Source organism: Tripterygium wilfordii, chromosome 9 (genome assembly GCF_013401445.1).
Source record: "Tripterygium wilfordii isolate XIE 37 chromosome 9, ASM1340144v1, whole genome shotgun sequence".
In the NCBI taxonomy this organism is placed as follows: Eukaryota; Viridiplantae; Streptophyta; class Magnoliopsida; order Celastrales; family Celastraceae; genus Tripterygium; species Tripterygium wilfordii.
In genome coordinates, this window is record NC_052240.1 from 13092605 (window position 1) to 13117949 (window position 25345).

General features: G+C 36.5%; 3 protein-coding genes across 5 annotated transcripts; all 3 read right to left on the reverse strand.

The window, feature by feature from the left end:
- Positions 1 to 31: 31 nt before the first annotated feature.
- On the reverse strand, positions 32 to 9065 carry LOC120006676 (auxin response factor 19-like). Of its 3 annotated transcripts, XR_005470064.1 has the most exons (14): positions 8451 to 9062; positions 7155 to 7267; positions 6970 to 7065; positions 6546 to 6602; positions 6289 to 6444; positions 6098 to 6182; positions 5721 to 5811; positions 5471 to 5635; positions 5179 to 5374; positions 4576 to 4714; positions 2171 to 4005; positions 1045 to 1235; positions 656 to 958; positions 32 to 579 (listed from the first exon to the last, which is right to left on the reverse strand). XR_005470064.1 is itself a non-coding variant. In XM_038856807.1 (13 exons), exons 1-13 carry the CDS (start codon positions 8491 to 8493, stop codon positions 778 to 780), a joined length of 3348 nt encoding a protein of 1115 aa, XP_038712735.1. In that variant the 5' UTR covers positions 8494 to 9062; the 3' UTR covers positions 32 to 777. The 3 variants fall into 3 exon arrangements, 2 of the variants coding, with proteins under 2 accessions (XP_038712735.1, XP_038712736.1); XM_038856807.1 differs by having other exon boundaries at positions 32 to 958; XM_038856808.1 differs by lacking the exons at positions 32 to 579; positions 656 to 958 and adding an exon at positions 1498 to 1591 and having other exon boundaries at positions 1056 to 1235; positions 8451 to 9065.
- A 3737-nt stretch (positions 9066 to 12802) lies between these two features.
- Positions 12803 to 14373, reverse strand: LOC120006674. The gene is made up of 2 exons (XM_038856804.1): positions 14142 to 14373; positions 12803 to 13446 (listed from the first exon to the last, which is right to left on the reverse strand). The coding sequence occupies exon 2, from the start codon at positions 13409 to 13411 to the stop codon at positions 13034 to 13036; it is 378 nt and encodes a 125-aa protein (XP_038712732.1). The 5' UTR covers positions 13412 to 13446; positions 14142 to 14373; the 3' UTR covers positions 12803 to 13033.
- An 8224-nt stretch (positions 14374 to 22597) lies between these two features.
- LOC120006417 (pectinesterase inhibitor 3-like) lies at positions 22598 to 23276 on the reverse strand. Its single transcript, XM_038856446.1, has one exon. It carries the CDS (start codon positions 23240 to 23242, stop codon positions 22670 to 22672), a length of 573 nt encoding a protein of 190 aa, XP_038712374.1. The 5' UTR covers positions 23243 to 23276; the 3' UTR covers positions 22598 to 22669.
- Positions 23277 to 25345: the final 2069 nt, after the last annotated feature.

Here is a 25345-nt window from a genome sequence, read left to right on the forward strand (position 1 = left end):
TGGGAAAGTAAAGGGATAAAACAAATAAACGTACATGCATTAGAGAAACCTGTATAAGTAGTAGCCTCATTAAGCGAACTTTTCTTCAACTACACCTTTGTTGGGAAGAACACCGGAGGGTAACCTGGAAGTTCACAATCTGTCAACCCTACGTTCTATCTACTAAAGCAAGAAATATAACCACTTATTTATCAATGAGAAAGACCGTTAGCCAAATGATGGCCAAATAATGCCGTTTATATAATGAACAGGCAATCATATCTGCTGATGGGACAAGCTACAGCTCCCTCACACTCCCGCCTACAGTTCATCTCCATAGCATTTACAAGAGTATCGATGTCAGACTAGTCTCGAAAAAACTGGTAAGACCGTAAGAGTTCACATACATCAAAGGATCTTCATCCTTGCTTCCTATTGTTGTACTTCATGATACACCTGGACGCTAACAGAGTTGCAATCAACAACCAACCTGCTAGTGCGAGAAGGTTGGATCAAAAATGTACTTCCCCGGAAATTGGATAAACGTTGGCAAACTGCGTTCTAAAGCCTCACTCTAAGTGCATGCAGAACCTATCACCACTGCAATGACAAATTCTTCAACCCTCCCAGTGAAGATGGTGTGTACTGATTAAATAGCTGCACTTTCAATTGTTACCTGATCATCCAAGGAGCACTTTAAGTCCTTAACTATTTTAACCCCAAGTACTGAGAGTTGGCAACCAGATAAATTGTTGTGCCTTCTGAGTATGTCCACACACGTAGAATCCAGATGCATCATTATCTATTAAATGAAGCAGCTGAGTTATCGTCATAGTGTCCCCTCCATGCATTCCCACTGTCGGTTCCACTACATGCTTGATTGGGAACTGGAATGTTGCCCAGATCTCCATCCAAGCTCATCTGCTGAACTTCAGCAGATGATAGTATCTTTATGCTCTGAACACAACTCACAAATTCCCTGCAAGCAATTTGAAAGAAAGTGTGAACAAATAAACCAAATTGAGATACATCAACCGTTGCAGAAATCTGAAGCTCTTCACTTACTCCCAAGGATCGTCACCAACGAGAAGTATGTCGTTTTCATGATCTACATACACTAGTTTCCAGTCGGAACTATGTGGATCTTCTAGCTGGCCTTCAATTCCAAACATCCTCGCCAGATCATGCCTGAGCTCGTCATACCCTTTGTAACGGGTGACATCAATAGATCTCCCAACAGATCCACGTTTTTGAACCTTCAAGAGTTTAACTTGTATATTAAGCTACTTAAAATAACCCACATGAATTAGTTCATTGAAAGAAAGAGACGAGAAATAGACCATAATTTAGAGAAATATTTGCCTAATGTTGTCAGAAGACTCAGAATACAAGAAGGTTCAACTCATTTTAAAAGCACATAAGAAACCAGAAAACCCAAAGTTCTGTCCTTTTCCAGGTATACACATGCTGCCAGCACATGAAAAGTAACATCATGGCTTTGATGAGAAATGAGCTTACCATAGTAGGCAACATAAATATTTACAGTGGCGAATTCATAGTAACTTATTATCCATCCAAAGGTGGAGCTCATGTCATTGCTACCACTGAGTACCTTTCAAAAAACAAATGGGTGTATAACTGGATTACACCGAGTATCAATAATAAAATCGGCAACTCTTCATTTTACTTCGGCAACTCAACACAAAGATGTCAAAATTAAGAAGAGAGATACTTACGTGAGGGTAAAAAAATCCTATTTTCTATTGCAAGTCCACAATCAACCAGTGCAAAATGCAGACTGAGGCAAGCTAATTTTAATTTGTTCCTGCAGGAGCTAACATCATCTTAATAATATCTAGTGCATATTAAACAACCATCAGCTCCTTTTTTTTCCCAGAAAATGTTTGGCGTTCGGGAAACATATTTCCCAATTTTTGCTGATGATAGAGCACTATATTTATTAAGAGGCAAAAGGTAGTTAATGGCGGCGCCAGTGACAGCAACCCATTAGTGATAGTGGGTGTTGCTGTGTGGATTTTGAACAACTATAGTTGGTGGTAGTCGCTATTGGCTAGCAACAGAGATCCATGGTTGTTGATAATTATCTTTTGCATCAATATACTCCACCCATGTAAAAGTGAAAGTAAGACAATAGCTACCCAAAGTTAAGAAGATAGGTTGGCTAGCAAACCTTAGTATATGTTCGCATACGTTGAGTCTGGTTGCTCCACAATCCATTGCCTAAAACTCCCGTGTCATTGATGGCCACATCACCTGAACACCCAGGCTTAAATGGGATATTGGGCACCCCAAATGACTGGGAGCTTAGTGCAGCAGTGGACAACTCTGTCTCAATATCTCTTGGTGTACCACCATAATTAGACAGCAAATTCTGAAGATCCTTTTGAGAGTCATATCCCCTTGACAACAAGGTGTCAGGTGTCAATCCATCAATATTTGATGCAAATGGTAGATTGTTTTGAGGATGTGATTGGACATCAACCTCCAAACCAAAATTGGGGATTGAAAAATTTTGCTGGATAGTGCCTCCATCCAGACAATATGATGTTCCAGAAGTTGAGGCTTCCAATTGATCACCCATTGTACCCTTAAATTTTTGTTGGTCAGATCCTTTGGAGCTGGGTAGCTCATGTTTGATCCGCATATCAGACTTAGGTTGAAGTTCTTGAACCAGATTTCTTGCAGGGTCAGCCACTGAATCCCCAAGAACCATGGATGGCCCGTGTTGGATTCTGTTAAGGAAATTTGATGGGGGAATCTGACAATTATTAGTAGACGGTGAGGTCGAACATGATGGAGCATCCCCATCTGTAAGACCAGAATTGGCTCTCAGTATAGCAGGTGGTTTTTGTAAATTCTGGTGCTGGTTTAACGGATAAGATTGCGTTTGCATGAGTGCCGACGTTGATAAGTTATTTCCACTGAGCACTTGCTGCTGGTTCTGTAACAGTGGTGGCTGTTGCAACTGCTGGCTCTGCTGGGCCTGTTGCTGTAGCATCTGAGTCTGCACGAGTGAGCTTGCTGGGGAGAGTAATTGCTGTTGCTGCTGTAATTTCTGTAGCAACTGTAGGTGTTGCTCAGAAAGGCCTTGCTGTGATAATTGTTGTTGTGGAACCCTCTGTGAAAGGTTTTGTTGCATCAACTGTAATGGGGACGGTTGCAACTGTGGCTGCTGTTGGTGCCGCTGTAAAAGGGCAGGTGGCTGTTCTATAGGTTGCTGAAGCTGTGAGTCCTGTGGTAAGGATGTTAGCTGATATGAGTTCTTATTATTAGAGGGAACACTTTGATGTGATTGGGCACTGCTTGTAATTAACTGCGGCTGCTGCTGATGAATCTGAGAGTATGCAGCTGGTTGCTGCATATTTTGGTTTGCCATCTGATTAGGGACACCCACACTATTACTTACAGGAATGGCTTGAAATATTTGTTGTTGTTGTTGTTGTTGTGGTTGTGGTTGTTGCTGTTGCTGCTGCTGCTGTGGTCGTTGTATTTGTTGTGGCTGCGATAGCGGTTGAGGCTGTGGTTGCTGGCTTTGGAGTCTTTGCTGTTGCTGAGGTGGTGGTTGCTGCTGCCTCTGCTGCAGTTGTGGCTGAGGTAGTTGTTGCTGCTGCCTCTGCTGCGGTTGTTGGTTCATAGGATTTTGCAATAATTGCTGCAGCTGCTGCTGTTGAGTCCATGCTGTAGGTGGCTGTGGCAATTGGTTGACTTGGTTTTGTAGATTTGTTTTATTAAACTGCATATTCGGAGCAGGCAGAGCTGGGGGCTGAAAATTCAACAGCTTAGATGGGTCATCAGCACTCATGTTAGCATGCATGGCAGTAGACGCAACCATTGATGGGAAGAATCCTGACTGAGCAGCTGGAAACTGATTGTTCTGTTGCATACTCATCCATTGTACTAGACTCAAACCAGGGAACATTGAGCTAGGGGCATCCTTCATGCCAAAATCATCTCCAAGCCAAGGCATCGCTCTCTTGAAAGCATTCTCTATGTCAGACTCATCGTCTGCAAAAGCACTCCTGAGTTCATTACGAGGAAAATCTGGTAGCCTATGTAATGCAAACACATTTTCCAGCCTGAATTTCTTGTAATTTGACCAGTCGCAAATTGTAATAACATGACAGATAAAGTTTAAATTTCCAATTAAAGATCTAGCTAACAGATTCGTAAGATGGTAATCTTGCCATTACACTGCTAAGTATCCTTAACATGTGCAACAATCAAGAACATACTTCTCAGCAATATTTTCACAAAATAAGGTGTTTCCAAGTTTTTCAAGTCCAATAACTTCAGAATGCTATATATGCATTCATGACCATCGTCTCACACACATGGTTGACTATTTGATCTCACATCCAACTCAGATCAGTATGGGTATGTGAGTATCCCTTACAGCCAGAGATGCACCATCCACCCAATAAAATTGGCTTTTGATTGTCTTTGTGTCAAGCGCAGAACACGAATTATATTCCACAGCTCTAGTTATGGTATAAACAGAAATGCATAACTGGGGGATTTTGAACCTGCCAATAAAAAGAACATTCAACAAAGACTTTATTGGAGAGTTTGATGTACCTGGCATCCCTGGTTGTTTCGGGAACTTGGGTCTAAAAAACGGAGGAGAACATATGTAGAAAGGAGTTACCACAGGCTCAATTTCCCAAATCGAAACTCGACTTGGACGATCACCTGCTGCTGATTCATCCCATCCGACCTAAAAGAAATGTAATGCTGTTAGGCACAGGAATGCATGGCGAAACCGTATAGTCAAAGACAATGCATACATCCAAGTACAGATTATTCTCATATAAGAACAAAGTCCAGCAAAATGTCCCAATAATGCAAAAGAATCCGTACACATGATGATACAGAATTTACAATGTGCAAACATTAATCCAAGGGGGTTACAGTGCCCTAGACTTTACTAACTAGATCAGGCATGAGAAGCCTATGTTTCAAGGCCCAGTACTTCCCATGCACAGTACATGCAAAAAAACAACCAAGAAACTAAATTCCACGGGAGAGATTAAATACCCAAGCACAGTCTACAAGAAGGTAAATGCTTTGCATTCTGTCAGACCCAGTCAAATCTGTTCTAGACGTACAAATAAAGAAGATTAATTAAGCTACACACAGCCTGGATATTTTGTAGAAGCCTCATGATATGCCAATTAATACCTGAAGATTACGCCATTGTGAATTTTTCCATCTCACAGGATCCAAATCACTGATACCGGTGATTGTACCCATGTATCTGCGGACCCCTGATTCTTCAGTCTCAAACATCATCCGGAATCTCATGCCAAGTGACACTTGGGTGTACATTGCTTTATTATACTTGGCTAAAGGGACGACAAACTCAGAAGGACTAGCCCTGTTACAATCAAATAAAATTCTAAGATCATGTATCAAAAGCCACTGTTTCAGATTAAACACACAATAGCATACACCCTAGATGTTACGCTTGTACCTTGGATTAAAAAACACACTAAATGGGCTATTGTTTGAAGCAGCATGAGCGGCAGCAGCAAGTATTCCAATATGCATGCTGTCACTGGATATAACTGATGAAGAAAGAGCTGGCTGCTGTCTATTAGCATGGCGAATACCCAAGAGAAGCTGAGACTTTTCATCTCTGCATGTGATCATATTGTTTTAGCTTTGGACAAAGTGAAGACAATCTAGAAGAAATTTATTCTTATGAAACACTTCTATCATACCTTATAAATAGAACAGAATCACCAGCAAACAGTCTTTTTGTGCTGACAAAGACACTCCACCCTGTAGTCAGCAAGTGCCTTTTTGGTTGCCCTGAAATGAAAGAGTTGACATAGATTTAATCCATTACTTTAATTCTTTCCAATATTCAACTTGCAAAAGGGATGTCCAACTTCATTCATAAAAAAAGGGATGTCGAATTTCCCGTCCACTTTTAATCCATTACTAAATTATTGTCAACCAGTATGCGCACAATTTGCAAAAGATCTTACAACTAGACCAACTGATATATCTTTATTGTCGTGCATCAGGACAGGTTATAAGCAAACACAGGAGAGGCGTCAATGAAGAACTAAGAACAAATTAATGCTTTACATACCCCGATAAATATGTCTGAATGTCCAAGAATTGTCATGCAAATCTCTGGCAACCAACTCCTGAGCAGGTGGTTGTTGTGAATAATCCTATAGAATATCTTTTTTATTAGGAATGGAAATGAGCATTTGGCAAGTCAATTTGGATCATTGACTTTCAAACTCAAAATTAGACTTGAAAAAATAATTTACACACCAGAGGAGGGAAGATTTTTTCAGCCGCTCGTCTAGGTACAGAAAAACCACCATGAGTACTTGTGTCACTTGCTGTAAGAGTTTTGCAAAAGAACTCAGCAGGCTGCCTGTTTTGTTTGAGGCCCATGTCAGATGCCAGCAATGCTTCTTTTTCGTACTGAGAAACAGAAATATTTTTAAAATCCTTCCTTGTAGAGGTGGAATCGAAGAAAGCCAGTTGCTGAATTTGGTTAATTCATAATTAAATGGCTGACATACTTTGCTTACAGGTTGAAGGGCCATCTGTGCATAGACTTCATCGGTTTCTGTATCAGCCTGATTCCAAAACACACAAAAAATGTAAATATAAAATTTAAGAAAAAGATAGTATGCACTAGCTCTTCTCTTCCTCTTAAGTTTTTAATTCACGGACCTCACAAAATTATGTTTATTATACCTACTGCCCATTACTTGGCATCAAAATTTGTTGTATCCCAAGTGAGACGCATATTCATTGATTTGGCCACATTACTCAACAAAAAAAAAATGCTGCCAAGTTATAGGCAATTTGAGAGATGGTGATGGGCAGTGTGTATCAGTATCAACTATCAACATAGATGTAACCATTTTTCAAAAATGTACCACTTCCCCAAAAAATTAAATTATAACAAAAGAAATAATGCAACAATAAAGCCCTTCATACATGCAATGTGACATTATGAAGCATGCAAATCAACTTCGAAGGAAGGTTGGGGTAGCTGGGTACGAAATCAGCCTCCTTTTGCATTGATGCTGCAACCTGAAAATTGTTGTAGTTAAGAGAAATTACATCAGAACACAGTTTCTTTTGTAGTTTTCTTTATATATTTAAATAATTTGGCGACATACTTGTTCACTGTGCCCTTGAGGGAAGTAAACTACAAGACTTCCAACTGGTGGCAAAGACACCAGTGGTCCCGCACAAGCATGCCATAACTCTGAATTAATACTCTTCCTTTCTCCTGTACTCAAATAAGTATGAATGTTATCAAATACTGTATATCCAAGTTGCAGGAGGATAGAAGAACTAACAAATTGTTGAATCTTTAATCTCTACGAAAAAATAATCCTACAGGTTTGAAATGAAGAAGATCCTCCACCGAATTGAGGTTTAACTGAAGATAGACTAAGTAGCAGTTATGAGGATTTTTTTAGTTCTCTAACCTTTGGGACAGATCAAGAGGGTAATGTGGCAACTAAGGTCAAGCAAATTCCTGAGCGCCGCTCACAAGATCAAAAGGAAAAAGGGTTTAGATTTTAGGCTTAAGATATTAAAGGATTGAAATTGAAACAAATTAATTTATTTTTGAACAGATGCTCAATGGTGCATATTGTTGAGACTTTTTAGTACCAGTAATTCTTGCAAGACCAAGGTCACAGAACAAACTAACGTGCTGATAATTTTTAACTATTTTTTGGCTAGTGCTTAGGATAACAGACTGTAAATTTATATCATTGGTATTTTCAACTTTAACAAACAATATTTTCATTATTCTGTGCTGAACATACTTCAAATGCCGGAAGAATATGGAGATAACTTGCATCAAGTTGACCAAGGTGTTTATTAGTTTATATGCAACGATCAAATCAAACAAGAAGTAAGTACCTAGACCCGCCTTTAAAATTTTCTCTCTAAATGTCTGAAGAAACCATGTAAATTCATACATATCCTACTAAATATATTAGGTCTTAAAAGTTTAGGGCCTTAGACTACCAAAGTCAGCCTCCGTGGAGTGGAAGAAAGGGGAAAACTGGATCCACTAGTCAGTTTTAGGCATTTAGTTTAAATTAACATAGGCAGGTGAATAATTTCAACCAAAAAGTTAGGCAGAACACATAGCAACCTGATCAACTATCAGATATTATTTTTCAGAAAGTTTGATGATTCACATCTCCATATAATCAGTAAGAGCTGCAATTATGATACCTTACAACCTCTTCTTGTTGGTAAACAACTTGAGTATATAAAAATCGTTAACTGAATTTCAAGTTTCTTAATAAAAATGATATCAAGACATTTCTTCAACACAATCCAATCCTTTCCTTTGGATATCGAAATTGCAATCCCCATTGCAAACTAAGAACAAAAGCACAAACGTATATTTTCACAAAAAAGAGGAAAGAAAATGTATTAGGACACTTTACCTTCTGCAGGATTTGCCAAAAATCCATTAGATGGAGCCTTCATGTTTGCAGATATGATTGATTTAGTAACTTTTAGCAAATCCAGTCACTCGTTCACTTCCACACACCTCCAACTTTTGCCATCATAAACCTATCAGTTACTACTAAAACATTCCTCAAAACCTCCGGCAACGGAAAATCTCTAGTGCATAACGAAACACCACTTCTAGCCAAACACAAAACTCACATTCAACACAAGAAACAAAGCCCTAACTTCCTTCTAAGCTCCGCAACCGGTCCTGACTCGCAGAATATCAAAACAAAATTAAAATTCTCCACGAAAACAGAGCCAAAAAGTTTCCGATTTCTTCACCATAGATTGACAAATTCGTACCAGCAAAGGCTTGAGAAAGTGAAATTAGAATGTCTGCTTACTTGCAGAAACAATGAAACTTCCTTCTCAATCAAATTCCACCGAAAGGCAAAGAAAGAGAGACAGAGCGAGAGAATATAGAAATTCGGAGGGGATCAAGTTGAAGAGAGAGAGACTGACTTGTCGCCGAGAAATCAGAGATGCAAACAGCAGAACAGCAAAGCAAAGCAATCAGAACCCTTTTTTATGTGAACAAACCGACATATAATGGACTGAATCAATCAGGCCTGGTTTTAAAAAATAATAATAATTTTACCTTCCTCTGTACGTAGACAAAACGATTTCTAGCTAATTTTTTTGTTTTATTTTGTAATGGTCTTCGCAGACAACATTTACTCTGGTCACTAAATTTGACTCAAATTCACCTTAAGTTCACATTTGGGTTGAATCTACGTGATGCGTACGTGTCAGTTGATGGTGAAATTCCTTTTATAGTAAAGTTCTTAATTCTTAGATAAGGGAAAATGTGCTAAACGCGAGTGATCAATACAGTGCGCATGATTCTCATTCCTGCTGACGTGGCGCGTATTTTTACGACTTTTTGACTGTGGAGCGTGGAGTTTTATTTTATTTGTTAATCCAAAAAAAGGGAATTATTCTCTTGATACTCAATTTTCTTTTGTGTTTGGACCCACCCAACCATAGCACTCACATGAGTTTTTTTTTCAATAAAATAACTTTGTTGAACATGCAAGAAAGAATGCAATAAAAGTATTGAGGGTTGGCTGGAAAAATACAACAAATCTAATTAATAAATATAGTTTTTTTTATTTATTAGCATTATTAGGATATTTATTGGATGTGATGATGAAAATTCATGCCATCAAGTGTTTGATTTTGATTAGTTCTAATTAAATATTTCAATCATAATTTTTAAAGGACAATACTATATATGAATTTGTTAAAAATGGATGTTTTTAGAATCCTACATCGATAGATGTGTGCGGAGGATAATGTCTTTTATAAGGACAAACTCATCTCTAACATAATAACAAGTTTTTTTCGTAGCCTAAGTTAGTTGGGCTTTAATCCATGGGCTTCGCTCCTTAGTAGTAAGGCTAAGGAGGAACAATGTCGTGCATGTCAGATATATCTACGAGCAGATAATCGGATAAATCAAAACGGATAATATTGTCGACTTGTATAATGGTGTGGATTTATGATAGCATCATGATGTGTTTGATATTGAGAATCAACTAACTTTAGGACCATCCATCATAGTCTAATGTTTATAGTTTATACACCACCAGCCGCAAAAGCAGGAGATCTTCACATGCCATAAGACTTGGTCGTGGTTCTGGGTTCGGACATCATTAGACTCCAATTAAAGGTTTAACTTTAAGGTTTCTTTTTGCATAATTTTTATATAATCAATATTCTTACCCGAATTTTAAACAATTAATTAAAGATGATAAAACAGAAAAAAAAAATTAATATATTAAAGATAAATGACAATGAAATGTTTCGCTATAAGATAAGGGCACTTGGTAAACATTTTATAATGATATGTGTCACAAGATTGACTAATTTGATATAGAATAGTTGTTTCAACCTTATCTTTTTCTACCTCAAACAATTAAAACGTCCTTTTGTATGGAAACTACCTAAAGATAAAGAAAGTATGACATAAAATAGTCTAAATGATTAAATTAGCCTTAAGATTTTAATATTTTTTCTCGTTCGAATTTTATGATTTAGATTTTAAGTTTAGAGTTTAGGTTTATGGTTTTATGGTATTGGATTTAGTGTTTTAGGGTTTGAGTGTTAAGATTTTTAGGATTTAGTATTTGGAGTTTATATTTCAAGATTTAGAATTTAAGATTTATGGTTTTGGGACTTACCAAAAAAAATTAATGGTTTTGAAATTTTGTATACAAATAGAAGGATGAACATGGGTGATCAACGTAGCAAACTCTTATTGGACGTGACCATAAGAGTACTTATCTGTTATGAAATATTGGGTTTAAAGGGCGAGTGCATCACCACAATCCTAACAGGGTATCAGCGGACAATGAACCTTTATTCACAAGTGTTTGTTACTCTAACGCGCAAAATTTCCCATTCAATACAGACGAAATATGAACAAATTTTGCATTTCATGAGCTTTTAACCGTCTTGATCATTTAGAATTGTGATTAAAGGGTAGTTGTGGAAAATAAAGATAAGACTTTTAAATGTTAAAAAACTACTTTGTTACAAATTCCATTACAAGCATTATCCTCTTAAGGAGTGGTTAGCAATTCATAAGACTTTTTTTCTTGGTGTACGTCCAAAGAAAAGAATGCTTTAGTGGATCCTGATTTTGACCGTATATACAATATTTTATCCTAATTACTTTATATCTACTCCCTCAAAATGTTTAATTGGTAAAAGTAATTATTTCCATTATTATAAACCATACAACAATTTCCTGGTTTTTCATATAATTTGACATTACCTTGTTAAGTCCAAACCTTACCAATTACCATCCTTGCATCAACTTTGATACTGGTCTTAAGAAATTTAACATTGTAAGTGTAATATTCAATATGGTAAGGGCATGAGTGCATGGTTTAGGAATAGTCACTTAGCGCCTGTGTTAGGCTTAGTTTGACATTATTTGATAAATTATTAATGACCTATCAACTCTGGTGGTTAAGACATATACTCAATTTAGTGATACGTACACAAGTTCAAATCTCTCACCCCTTTACTTACAAAAAAAAAAATGATAAATTAAAAGATATGAAACTGAACTTTAGGTTGTAATAGGAAGCGTTTAATTAATTAAGCCACACTATGTGTATATATATGTGTATACATATGCATGTGTGTGTGTGTGAGCAGGGGTGCTCGTGGGGGGTTGAAGGAAACCCCGCCCAAGCATGTGGAGAGGAACAGCTTTTGTCGGGACAACAACCTCCAACTCCGACCAGATTGTGGGGTTTCGCTCGCTGCCATAATTTTTTTTTTCCTTACGTGGCCATGGATTCGCCGGTTGGCCACTGCAGGCTCTCTCTTCTCTGAAAACTTCTCTGTCCCTTTTGTACGGACTCACCAATTTTATTTTCTGTATTTTTAATTAATACCTTATATTATATAATATAATATCTTCACTCATATATGGCGTCACTATTTTTTCAAATATATATATATATATAATATAATAATAAATTCATTTCCATCTGTGTTGACACAAAGTACACTAGGTAGCATCAAATCCTTTTTCCTCCTATCAATATATATAAACGTATCTATTCGAATCTCTTTTAATGTCGCACCACTATCGATACGTGTGGTTCAATTTAAGCTGACTAAATGTCCAAATTGATTTTATTATTCTCAAGCATGAACTAACTTGTTTTCTCGCACATAATTTAGAGAGAGAGAGATTTTTCCATTAGATACTAAATCAATCACGAATTAAGATTCGGAGACTTCGCAATTCGTTCAGAATTGGAGAGTCTACAAAACACAATGACTTTTTTTCCGCCATTAAATGTAGAATTATAGACTCTAATTAAGGAATTATAGAGCTCCCAAATACGTCTAACTCTGATAAATCATCCATGCCTAGATCACCACACTATCCTCTATTAATCTAAGCAATGTTGTAAAAATCGCTAGTCGGACGCTAAGCGGTTGACGGGGACTAGGGATTAATCGGATTAATCGGGGACTAGTCGGCGATTAATCGGATTAATCGTTTTTGAGTTTTTTTAATTTAAAATATATATATATATATAATCATATATATGCAATACATATCATATTATCATATATAAATGTGTAAAAAAACAAAAAAAAAAAAACATTAAAACACAATATAAATGAATCAACCAAGACACCAAGTCCTTTTAACTATTTCAGTTTTCTATATAATTGAATTTACATATAATAAAATGCATCAAAGCAACCAAATGGCAGCTAGCTTAGCCATGCAATCCAAGCAAAAATCCATTCATTGGACTCAAAAATCATCATAAATAAACTGCAATCCAATCAAAAATAAACTGCATCAAAGCAAAAATCCATTAAATCAATATAAGACTAAATCATAATCAAAAGTCCATTAAATACAATCAATATATCATTTAAGCTCAAAAGATCATCATAAATCATAATCATAAATCCATTCAAATCCAATAGTACACACACAAATTGCGAAAAACAAAAGGAGAAGCATCACTCATCAGTCATCATTCTCAAATATATCATCTTGCTCCTCCACTAGAGGCACATCTCTTTCTTCATCGGACTCAAAGTCATATCCATCATCTTCTTCGGACGACTCCTCCGACACAAACTCTTCCTCATCAATTTCTCTTATATTCCTAGTGCTCCTTCTAGGTTGAAGCATTTCATCCGCTCCCACCGCTTGATCAAGTACCTCCCATGTTGCTCCGGTCACGGGATCAACATCACTCTCGTCATCAACACCGTCAACCAACCAATGTTGAGCTTTAGTACAATCATCCGCTTGAAGGACATCTTTATCATTACTCACTCTTTGCTTCTTGTAAAGAAGTTTTGCATTGAATTGAACATACACCAAGTTGTTCACCAGCATTGGAATTAGAAGCGGCTGATGAAGTAGCCATATCCCTAAAAATACACAACAATAACATACTAAACTACGCGTAGGTCTCAACAGATCAAACAGGGAGATTTATAGAACTAAATCAATGATAATAAAGATTAAAAAAAAATCACAAGCAGAGTCACGAGTCTAACTGAACCAATGCATTGCACTAACAACTAATAGAAAAAATCACAATATTCTTTCTTCATTGGCATTAAGCAAAAATTTTCATTTTCTGATATAGCAAGAGTTGGCCTAGTGGTGGCCTGCCCCTAATAACTTACACAAGGTGCAATGGTTCAATTTCCTCCTCTACAAAAAATCAATAACATAGCCCCACAATTTTTCTCAAAACAATTATGATGATTAACCAAATAAATTTCTAAATGAGCCAAGGAAAAAAAAAAACAGAATCAGGAGCAAAAATACATGGAAATGAAGCAATAAAGCAAGTCTTTAACTTCCATGACCACACAATTAAGTGAATTAACAAAGATCAGAGTATGCATAAATGTATAATATACAGAGTGGAACTAAGCAGGCCAATATTGGAGATTTGGAGTAAGTGCATTCAGAGCAGCATTACAGACATAGAACATGATTGTGTATTTGTGTTTTCTAGTTTCTACAATAATAAACTGACGTTAATGTCTTAATGATCACAAAATACTACAACTAACATTAAACTATTAAAGAGGGTAGAGCAATCTTGACTTACCTAGTTACCTATGGTGGTCCGGTGGAAGACCGGAAGGATTGTCGGATTGAAGATTCAAACAACTAACGAGCACCGGCTTGAAGATTCAATCAAGCACCGTGACCTTGCTGACCGGGTTGAAGATGCCGTGAGCGACTGAGCGGTGAGCCCGTGACCTAGGTTTGAAGACTGTCGTTTGATGCTGAAGAGTCTGATGTCGGGGATGAACTGCGACATTTAATTTTTTTTCAAACAAATCTCCCCAAAACGACGTCGTTTTGGGGAGAAACATTTTTTTTTTAAAACAGATCTCCCCAAAACGACGTCGTTTTGGGGAGAAATTTTTAAAAAAATATATATCTTCCACCAAAACGACGTCGTTTTGGTGGAGTGGAGGCAAAAAAAAAATTACCTAATCGCCGATTAGGCCGATTAATCGGTGCCTAATCGGGTCACCGATTATGTGACCCGATTAGGCCATAATCGAGGCGGCAGTGGCCGCCTAGCGACTAGTCGGCCGATTAGTCGCCGACTAGGCCGCTTTCTGCAACAGTGAATCTAAGTCATCTTTTGTGTATTTTTGATAAATACACATCACAAATTTTGAATTGAATTTCTCTTTAATTTGAATTGTGATGTTCTACCTATCATAGCGCGTGGGCCATATGTCACCCTCATCATTCACACAACTCTTAAATAGCCGCACATATACCTAAAGTTTGCTTAATAATTTACATATATCCAAGAAATTTACACAAGAACGACAGAGGAAATTGAAGGAAACAGATTGTTTGTTTTGGCAATTTTACACCATCAATTAATTGATGACACTTATTTCCGATGGACTAAGAATAACATACAACCTTGACGTTTCAAGACATATATCTCATTTCGGATTGATATAACTCAACCGAGTAGTATATAAGTAAAGTCTTAAGCATCTCTCACACAAGTGACGCGTTTTCTGGATCTAAGAATCAATGATAACGACTCATGAAGAACAAATCTGTGCAAGACCGTGGCCCAAAGCGGGCAATTTACTTATTACATTTGGGCTTCCATTTTCCAACTCAATGTGATTTATACCGTAGTAAAAAAGAATCACAACCCGATCAGTACTACTAAAGCAGACAAGACACAACTAACTCACTCCTCATACAATTGGCTACAAATGGCTATCAAATCCAGCACAATTTGTCATTTCAAAGAAAGAATAGCTTTGCTTGTTAGCACTAAAAAATAAATCTCATATCCACAAATTGTCTGCCATTACGAATTTTAAGTGATCAGACCATATGCGATCATGAATGAAAAAGTGGAAGACTTTTTTTTTCTATTACGGGTGTAGGGATGGGAGACTCGAACTCAAAACTTCTACGAAATACCACACACATGAGTGTCATATAAGTTACTCGTGGTTCTCAAGTAGAAGATCTTTTGATGCCACCAAATATATACACAAATTATATATAAATTAACAACCAAAATAATTAAAAAGAAGGTTTGATTTCACAATTAATCACATGCCTTAACACGAGGGTTAGGTGTGCAATTCACATGGGTTTTTAGGGTTTAATATTTAATTATTAAGCTAATCCTGGGATTAATTATTCCTTTCTACGGAAATGTTAATAATATGTGCAGTATATGTGATTAAAGACAGCGACAAGCCAAGCCCTGGCACGGTGGGGATACATTGGCTTTATGAGTTTTTGTATTATTACAAAGTTTTTACTTTTAATCAATAGTGTGACAGTCTAGTTGTGTTGTCTGTGTTTACTCACCTTGGATCCATCGATACTGGCTCAATCAACCCAGACTTATACAGAAGACACTGAGAGAGAGAGAGAGTTGATGTTGATAAAGGAGCCACTAATGTCTCAATCCAGGTGATTCAACTATATCTCTAAAAAGGGGAGTGGAGGTCCCACTTTAAGAGATATAATAATGGGCAGGCAAATGCGATAAGGATAGCAATATCCTTTTGGAGCATGACTATGAGAATACTTACTCGTTATGAAATATCCGGTTTGAGTCATAACTATTGTGTGGAGTTTGACTCATTTAAGGGTGATGTTCAGATAGGCTTTCATGCTACTATTAGAACAACTTGCATACTTTTGGAGATAGTGTAATCTGTCTAAACAGACATGGGAGTTGTCCAAATAGATGTCGCAGATCTGTATTTACGGGTCACAAGTTTAAATAGATTTTTTGTAGGGTTTTCATAACCTGGTTTGTATATCCGCCAAAATGAGAGAGAGAGAGAGAGCACCACGCAAGGATAAACACTTGGGAGAGTAATGAGATTTCAAGAGATAGGCGAGAGAACGGTTCTTGGGGTTCTGATTGTCCTGTGCGGGGTTGGATTCTTGTCTTTGTTGTCTTCTCCACTTGGTTAATTTCTTGTGAGAGAGAGTTTGAGAGAGCAAGATAGCATCTAGAGTGGGCTTGCAAGTCCTTGTATTTGACGACTCTCTCAATTTGTATCTTCTCCAAATATAATGGAATATTGAATCTCTGTTGTCCGTGAACATAGGTTTTTGAGCAGAACCACATACATCTCTCGTGTTCTTTATCGCTTTGATTCTCTACATAGCTAACTTGGATTTGTTTGATTCAGTCAATTGATTTAATACTTGATTTATGAGTATTGGATCTTAGCCAAGGGCTACAACCCCAAATGTTTGGTAATCATGTATATATACGCATATATACACGCACACATATATACACATATACATACACACATGCATGCATACATACATATACATATAATAATATAATTATACATAAATAAATAAAAATACACTTATATACAATTATATATAGGTTCATACTTAAATATACACTTAACAACCTAAAAAAAAAAACACTTCGTACCCACTCTCCTTCGCTGGTGCAAGTGTGTAACCGTGTTGCTTCGTAAGATCGTCTCAAGACTCTCAACTAACAACAAGCCTAAACGCCTAATCAACTCATTTCAGTAACATGTGTTGTTAATTAAATAGATGTAATGTAAATAGTCTAAAAAAAAATTTCGGTGGCAACCCCCGTCAATTTTTAGCAATCCCTCCTAACATGATTTTCTGACTCCGTCCTTTATCTTAGCACAATATTTGTCCTTAGGACGATTCTATCACCGCAACCCCCGGCAATTAAAAGCGTAGTTGAAAAATAAACCTTGACATGATAGCATCTGGTTCACAAAATTCAACCTCCCAACGATTTATTTGAAATTACGCAGTGGGTCTTGGTGTATGTTTAGTGTGTTTATCCACTTATATTTCCCTTTTTTTCCCCTTAATGTGGGGCCCATTTGGGAGGAGGCAATTTATATGCATTATATATTAAGGTGGGGTTCAATCAATCAACTTCCCTTCTCCATTTTTTTTTTTTAAAAAAAGATAAATTTGGAGTTCATGTTCAGTTTGTGCTGTTGAATGTGCATATGGAAATAAAATTTTCTACATCTCTCTCTCTCTCTCTCTCCCTAACAAAGTAACAATTGAGGGAATTAGTATTAAAGTTTCTTACAAATATTGCTTCTTGCATGTGTAAGTGGTGCAATTCCAATAGTCCTCTTGTTGTATAGTTATGGCAGTATATGGCATACAATTATACAATTATGAGGATTTGGACACCATTTAAACTATTAATTAAAATATATCGACCTTATATTAATTAATTATGAATTTATTATCAATCAAAACAAGCAGTAAAAAATGCACATAATGGTACGTAGTACCACTTGCCAAATAGAGTAATTAATAAAACTTACATATTGGAGTACAAATTCAGACATGAATCCCTAAAAGGCAAGCAAGAACCGGAATTCACGGCACATTAAACTGTTGTGGGAGCTGCCATTATCGAATCCACATATATATAGCGTAGTCGATCTTCAAAGTTCACAACACACAGTGAAATATATGATTGTTTTTGTCTGCTGTATATATATGAAACAATTCGAGTTTTTTACCAATATAACACTGTCAGAATTAATATTTCCCAATATAACACTGGCATGAAAATATTTCTCAATATAGCACTACACGCCATTCAGAATGGCGTGTTCTTTACAACTTTCGTACGATCACGCCATCACGGATGGCGTGATCTATTTTGCATTAGTCACGCCATTGAGAATGTAGTGACTAATGCAATTTTTGGTTCACGCCATTTGTAATGGCGTGAAAGTAATTTTTGTTCATTCACGCCACTGGAAGTGGCGTGAATGAACAAAATAAAAGCATATGTGCATATATATGTGTGTGTATATATGTATATATATATACACACACACATACATCTATATACATACATACATCTATATACATACATACATATATATATATACATCTATATACATACATATATACATATATATACAAGAATTCTCCTATGTGGATCAAAAAGTGTAGACTAATTTTGTGGACCAAAATCCAATGGTTGTAATAAAGCACAACACAAGTGGGTGTCACACATTTATTATGGGACCCACCACATCTATGGTTGAAAAACAAGTCTACAAATTCTTCTGTGTGAACCAAAAGTGTGAATCAACTTTGTGAACCTACTTTTCAACCATAAATGTGATGGGTTCCACAGAAAATTTATGGTCCCCACTTTTGTCTTGTTTTATTACAACCATTGGATTTGAAGTTCACAAAGTTGGTTCATACTCTTGATTCACATAGGAGAATTAGTCCACTCTGTATGTATGTATATAGATGTGATAAAGCAAAACATAAGTAGGGAGTCACACATTTATCATGGGACCCACCATATCTATAGTTGAAAAACAAGTCACAAAGTTCATCCACACTTTTAGTCCATATAGAATAATTCATGTACACATATATTACATGTATATACACACACATGCATTAAGATATATATATATATATATATATAGACACACATATATATTTATGTATAGATCACGCCAACTTTGTTGGCGTGACTATTTAAAATCCAATAGTCACGCCAACTACGTTGGCGTGATTGATATTTTGACATGGATCACGCCACCAAATGGATCACGCCATCCGTGATGGCGTGATCGTACGAAAGTTGTAAAGAACACGCCATTCTGAATGGTGTGTAGTGTTATATTGGGAAATATTTTCATGACAGTGTTATATTGGTAAAAAACTCGAAACAATTCTCAACAGCCCACATAAATTTAAAACCAAAAACCCATGTTTTCATGCAAAAATAGGGTAACAGTAGGCTATAGATTGGATGGTTTTATTCCACCGACTCTACTAGTACATATATATATATATATATATATATATATATATATATATAATTCACCTCCCTTCCTTCGCAGTTGTATATATATTTATTTTAGTATGCCATTATTGCAATTCATGTGGGGGGTCTTGTAGTTCATGGGTTTTAAAATTGGATTTCTCTTTTGATTTGGGGAATATTTGAGTAATTATTGCTTCATGAGCAGGACATCCTTGCCCCCCAATTTCAAAAAAAAATTAAAAAATAAAAGTTCTCTAAAAAATGGTCCATAATTACTTTTGTGATTAAGTTATATTGTTATAACACATAAATGAATTTTCTAATCAATTATTTATTATGGAAAATGAAACATTTATTAATATAGCCTAATAAACTTGTATATTACTCGTTCCATTAAATTAAATGGCTTATAATTAGGAATCAATAACTTTCATCAGGGTGGCATGATGGTCTCAATGATAGCAATGTGGATGGTTCTTATAGCTTTATTTTAAATTGACCCAAAAATAAATTAAAATAATTTAAAGCTAAAGATTTTAATTAAAAGAATCCACTATACAATATTATGTTTATTTTTTTGAATCGGGAGGGGGATTCGAACCCTGATCATTAGGGTTATACATACCATTCATACCACTACAACTAGTAACTCGGGTTTCTATTCAATATTATGTTGACATACATGAATGCAAGATATACATACACATACATGCCTTCATTTTGGTCAACTTCCTGATATAATATTTGAATTGAGAAATATGTATCTTATAGTCAAATTTACTCTTCTGTTATATATATATAGAGAGGAATTCTCTTATGCGCACTTAAAATATGCACTTATATTTTCACCGTTGATTTGATATATATATTTATGAACCATAAATAAGGCAAAAACACTGAACAGACAATAAGATTCCAATATGCTCTCCAAAAACTTGTTACAAACTTTAATTAACCATGTCGTAATCTCACTTATGGTCCTAATTCTATCCATTAATTAGTGGTCAAAAAGGTTAAATTTCATGTGGATGACAACTATATTAACTTATAGACATAATTGTTAATTGACTCAAATAATCCAAGTTAATTATGTTCAATTGAGGATTGTGGTTTGCACACTAAATCATTGGTGATAATGACAAGTGTGAACCAAAACTTTAATAAACAAAGATGTTTTTGTCGACAAGTTTGTAAACAAAAAGGTTTAGGCCACATAATTGCTCATTAAGAGCATGCTCAACAAGTAATTATTGCTTAATTCTTAATCTCTCTCAAAAGATCTCTATCAGAAGCCCAAAATTAGGCCCATAATTTTTACAATTTGGGCTAATAATATCAAAAATAAGCAATTATTGCTTAATTCTTAATATCTCTAAAGATCTCTATCAGAAGCCCATAATTTGACAATTTGGGCTAATAATATAAAAAATAAGCAATTATTGCTTAATTCTTAATATCTCTAAAGATCTCTATCAGAAGCCCATAATTTGACAATTTGGGCTAATAATATCAAAAATAAGCAATTATTGCTTAATTCTTAATATCTCTAAAGATCTCTATCAGAAGCCCATAATTTGACAATTTGGGCTAATAATATCAAAAATAAGCAATTATTGCTTAATTCTCAATATCTCTAAAGATATCTATCAGAAGCCCATAATTTTGCCAATTTGGGCTAATAATATCAAAATTTTGTCATTTAGAGGCATATATAGTCATTCGCACCGGTTAATATGAAGTGTTAGATGTAAAGTAGGTCCTATAGTTGTGTTTATAATCAATGACTATTTGTATATCACGTATAGATTTGGGGGTGAAACGGAGTGACATTTTGAGGTATGTAACATTACTTCACAAGTGACAAGTGACAACTAAGACATGGAGTGGGGGCCGGCTCACAGGTTTCTGGGCCGAAGTGATGAATTAACATAGGCCTACTTGGTCCAATTTGTGGGCCAAAAAGATAAACCCAATGAAGGGGGGCCGTATTATGGTGTGGTAGTAGTACATAGACGTGACGTGTGGTTAGGAGGATCTCATCATTGCGTTTATGGTAGTCTGTATGTCAACGCGTATGATGCTGTGACGAATGACGTTGATGGTGTTGGGTCCCACGCTTTATAAACATTCCATGTGCATCTGATTTTGACTTCAATCCAGAATTTGGTTCACTGGAGCCCAGTGCATTAAAGCCTTCTCTCGTGTATATTCCAGAATTAAAGGCTGGCATAACAATGGTTTTTCCAAGGCCCATGGGCCCTGATGCTCCCACCCACGAAATGGATTCTCTCTCCTATTCAAAAACTTATCTAAAAGTCTTGAGCCCATTTTCTTCCTTTGGTCTATAATATGGGCCTCAAGACTGCCCACTTGTGAGTTGGAGGCCCATGGGCCTTTAAGAATCTTTTATTTTGGGTCTCTAAAGGTAAGCTGATGGAGCTGCCATTTGGCCCATGGATTGTTAACTTGAACCTTATATTTTACATATTCGACTCCGACCAAAATCTCCTTCGTAGCCCAGGCCCAAATGATTTGGGCCGGAGCTGAAACTTTATCATGAACACCATTGAATGTTTTTTTTTTAATCAATATATTTATATAGAAGGTTTGTTCCTGTAAATTTTCATAAAAGTAGTAATTGACATTCTAACTAGGAATCCAAGTACGAGTGACAAGATTGTCACCCTACGATTTTCATTTGTGTTTCATTAAAATACTTGAAATTTATACAGATAAATGATTTTGGCTACTAGTGCATTACCGAAGCAATTCCAGTAGGTTCATGGACGATTATCATTGATCAGTCACAGACACATGACCCTATCTATCTACAAAAACATTATGAAGACGTATGTTTTCATGTAAATTTATTTTGTGAATGGACCACCACCATACAACTAATTCTGCTACTCCTGTCAGAGAAGTAACCTATCATATATGTAATCAAAAAAGGATCAACCTAGAGGTTAGGATCCCTATTTCATCCGTCTTACATATCATCACATTGATGTGAGATGTTCTGAAAATCCGAAACCCGATATTTATGCTAAATCAGTTGTCAAAGAACATGATGTGTTTGATGGTTTCTCAAAAAAAAAAAAAGTATAATGAAAAATTAAACTTTGCACATAAAAGCTAATTTCATGAATTGGAAAAACGTATTTCATAAATACTTGGAAAATAAAATTTAAAAAGAGAGCACAAAATGGAAAGAAATACATAAAATATTATTACATGCTGCTCCAAAATATAAAAAAAAAAAAAAAAAAGCACAGCCGAGCCGCGCTTTAATGTCCTCGGCTCTCATCATCAACCCGATTGATCATGTACAAGGCATTACTAGTAACCCTAGCCAAATTCGTAATCTTACTCTTCAAATCTTCCTTAACCTTCCCTTCCACGTCGTGAAATCCATCGAGACACGTCTCGTCGTTAGTCAAGGCCGCACTAACCCACGTCTCCGCATTACTGACCTGCCACTGGAACTTCGCGCCACCGAGGTGCTTCAACTCGTTAAGCGTCCTGCTCAGCTGGTCCACCGAGTCAGATATCTCTTGAACGCAGTCACTCAGCGCGACTCGCTCGCGCTTCGACTTGAAACCCCAGACGGTGGTCAGGTAACTTGAGACTCTCCGTGCGCGAGTGAGGCTGACGCTGACTGCCGCTTGGGCCAAATCGCGTGGTGTATTGGTGGGGCCCACGAATGAAGAGAGGGTGCGGAGGCAGAGATCTGGGTATCTGGCGTGAACGCAAGATGAACGTACCAGATCGTGAGGTGCATTGGGTTTGTGTGAAGCGGCGGAGCAGATATAGAGGGAAATGAGGAGAAAACCCGTTGTGAGTGAGAACGAGCGAGCCATTTTGTTTACTGCAATGGGTTGGTGGGTCGGTCTGTTTTATAGAAGTTTGTTTGCATTGGGCAGATAAATAATAAAAGAATGGCTGTAGTCTGTAGGTACGAAATTACCCTCGCAATGGGCAGAGAAATGATAGAGAGTAAATGCTGCCCAGCTAAGAATTACAGGTGGGCATTGGCCCTGTTGAGGGTCGTCACCAGAACTTTTGTGCATGTATTTAAAGTTTTTAAACCATCTAGTGTTCATTGTTTTCCAATTTTCTTTCTGGGTCATTAAAGACACTTGTAATTATAAAGTGTTATTAGACCAATAAAGATATTATATTTTATTGATATGGATGTATTGTGAAACGTGTTTTGCTTATGTGACTGTATTGAGAGAAGTGTTTTGTTAATGTTGATGTATTGATATTTGATGTTTGTATGTAATTTTATTGTGGATAATATGAAGGATATTGGGTGGGAAGAGAAAGTGTATAGAAATTAATGTTTTTCTTTTATCAATTTTTATGAAAAATTAAAGATAAAAAATCTCTAGGTTTTTGTGGCTGAAGTTTTTTTTTACAAAAAGTACATGCAGCGTATAAACTATAAAATGATAAGTCGTTAGGTACTTAGGTTTTTTTTAGGAGGGTGTTTTTATCATTGATCATGTTATCTCCTATCCTATACGTTCCATATAAAATTACAATGAGTTCGAGGTATTTTAATATTATACGACCTACATCATATGAGAGACTCATTATATATACAGTTATATTATCATAGTTTTTTAAAAACCACTAAACACCCGATAATTTCATTAAAACATAATTTTATCTATACAGAGTCTTATCCTCTATTTCATTTTGACCCTCAAAACAGTTGTTGACATTTATTTTATAAGTAGGCATTTGAGTAGGTAGTGTACCTCTAGAGTCTAGAATCAAAATTCATTTAATGCTGCTCAAGATATATCTTAATTAATTAACCGTTACTATTACTCGTACAATATGAACTTCCAACAACAAATATGTGCATTGAATTGCCAACAAAGACGTTCGCTTTTGTCCCAATTTAACATGTCTTTCATATGAGAAATTTCTGTGTTCATGAATCTGATGGTCAGAATTTAGGTCCGAATGAAATGTTTAAAGGAAAAACTTGTACGGTGAGCCATCGAAAAAAAAATCTAAACAAAATGGAAATAAATGTAATGCACTGGTGATTGCTGGCTCAAATGCGTTTAGGTTGGAAGTTTGAAAACAGAGTGACTCTGTATCGATCTGTGTAATGTAATTCAAGGTTTGAAAAGCAGGGGACAAGCCACACTGCAGACGAAGCGGTTTCACATGTGAGCCTGCCTGGGCTCCCCAATCAGAGAGGGAGGTGGGGCTAACAGCTAGCTCTCTCCATTTAATTGGACGGTTGTCGTTGTTCTGCATCCATTGACAAACCTACATCATGGGCCCATCTCAATTAGATGCGAACTGTTGGGCCCACATTGAACTTGTTGTCTCATGTCTGGACTCTGGAGTCTGGACTCGGAAGAGTCGACCAGCAAGTTCAAGCATGGGCCAGGCTAGTGGGTTGGGCTTTGTTCTTTATGGAGCCCGAACAATAAAAACTAGTAAAGCCACCTAAGGCCCGTCCAGCGGGTCCGGATGAAAGGGTTGGGCTTAGCTAAGCTTATTGAACGTGCATGGAAAGGGACAGGAGTCGTGAAAAAAGACTACCAGGTTCTTCCACAAGAGGCATTGCTGAAAGGTCGTTCATTCACCGGGGATCAGTGCCACATAACCACATAAGCACACTCGGGCGTGAGACTCGCCAGAAAGTTGAGTCAGGATAGAATCATATTACTTAGTTATAGTTCGAGAACATATTCGATAAATTTTAAAGTTTTAAGGATAGAAATGAGAAGCCAATGATAATTAAGGAACAGAAACAAACATTTTGCCTATTTGAAAAACAACGATCGCAATATTGAATTTGAAATTTCCAATAGCAATATCTCACTGGCTTCAAATGCCAAGAGTAGCTGTGTTAACTAACTAAATATACAAAAACCAAGGGAAAGCCACAGGAACACTGTCTAACACCAAATACAAGGCAGTCGTGACTAGTA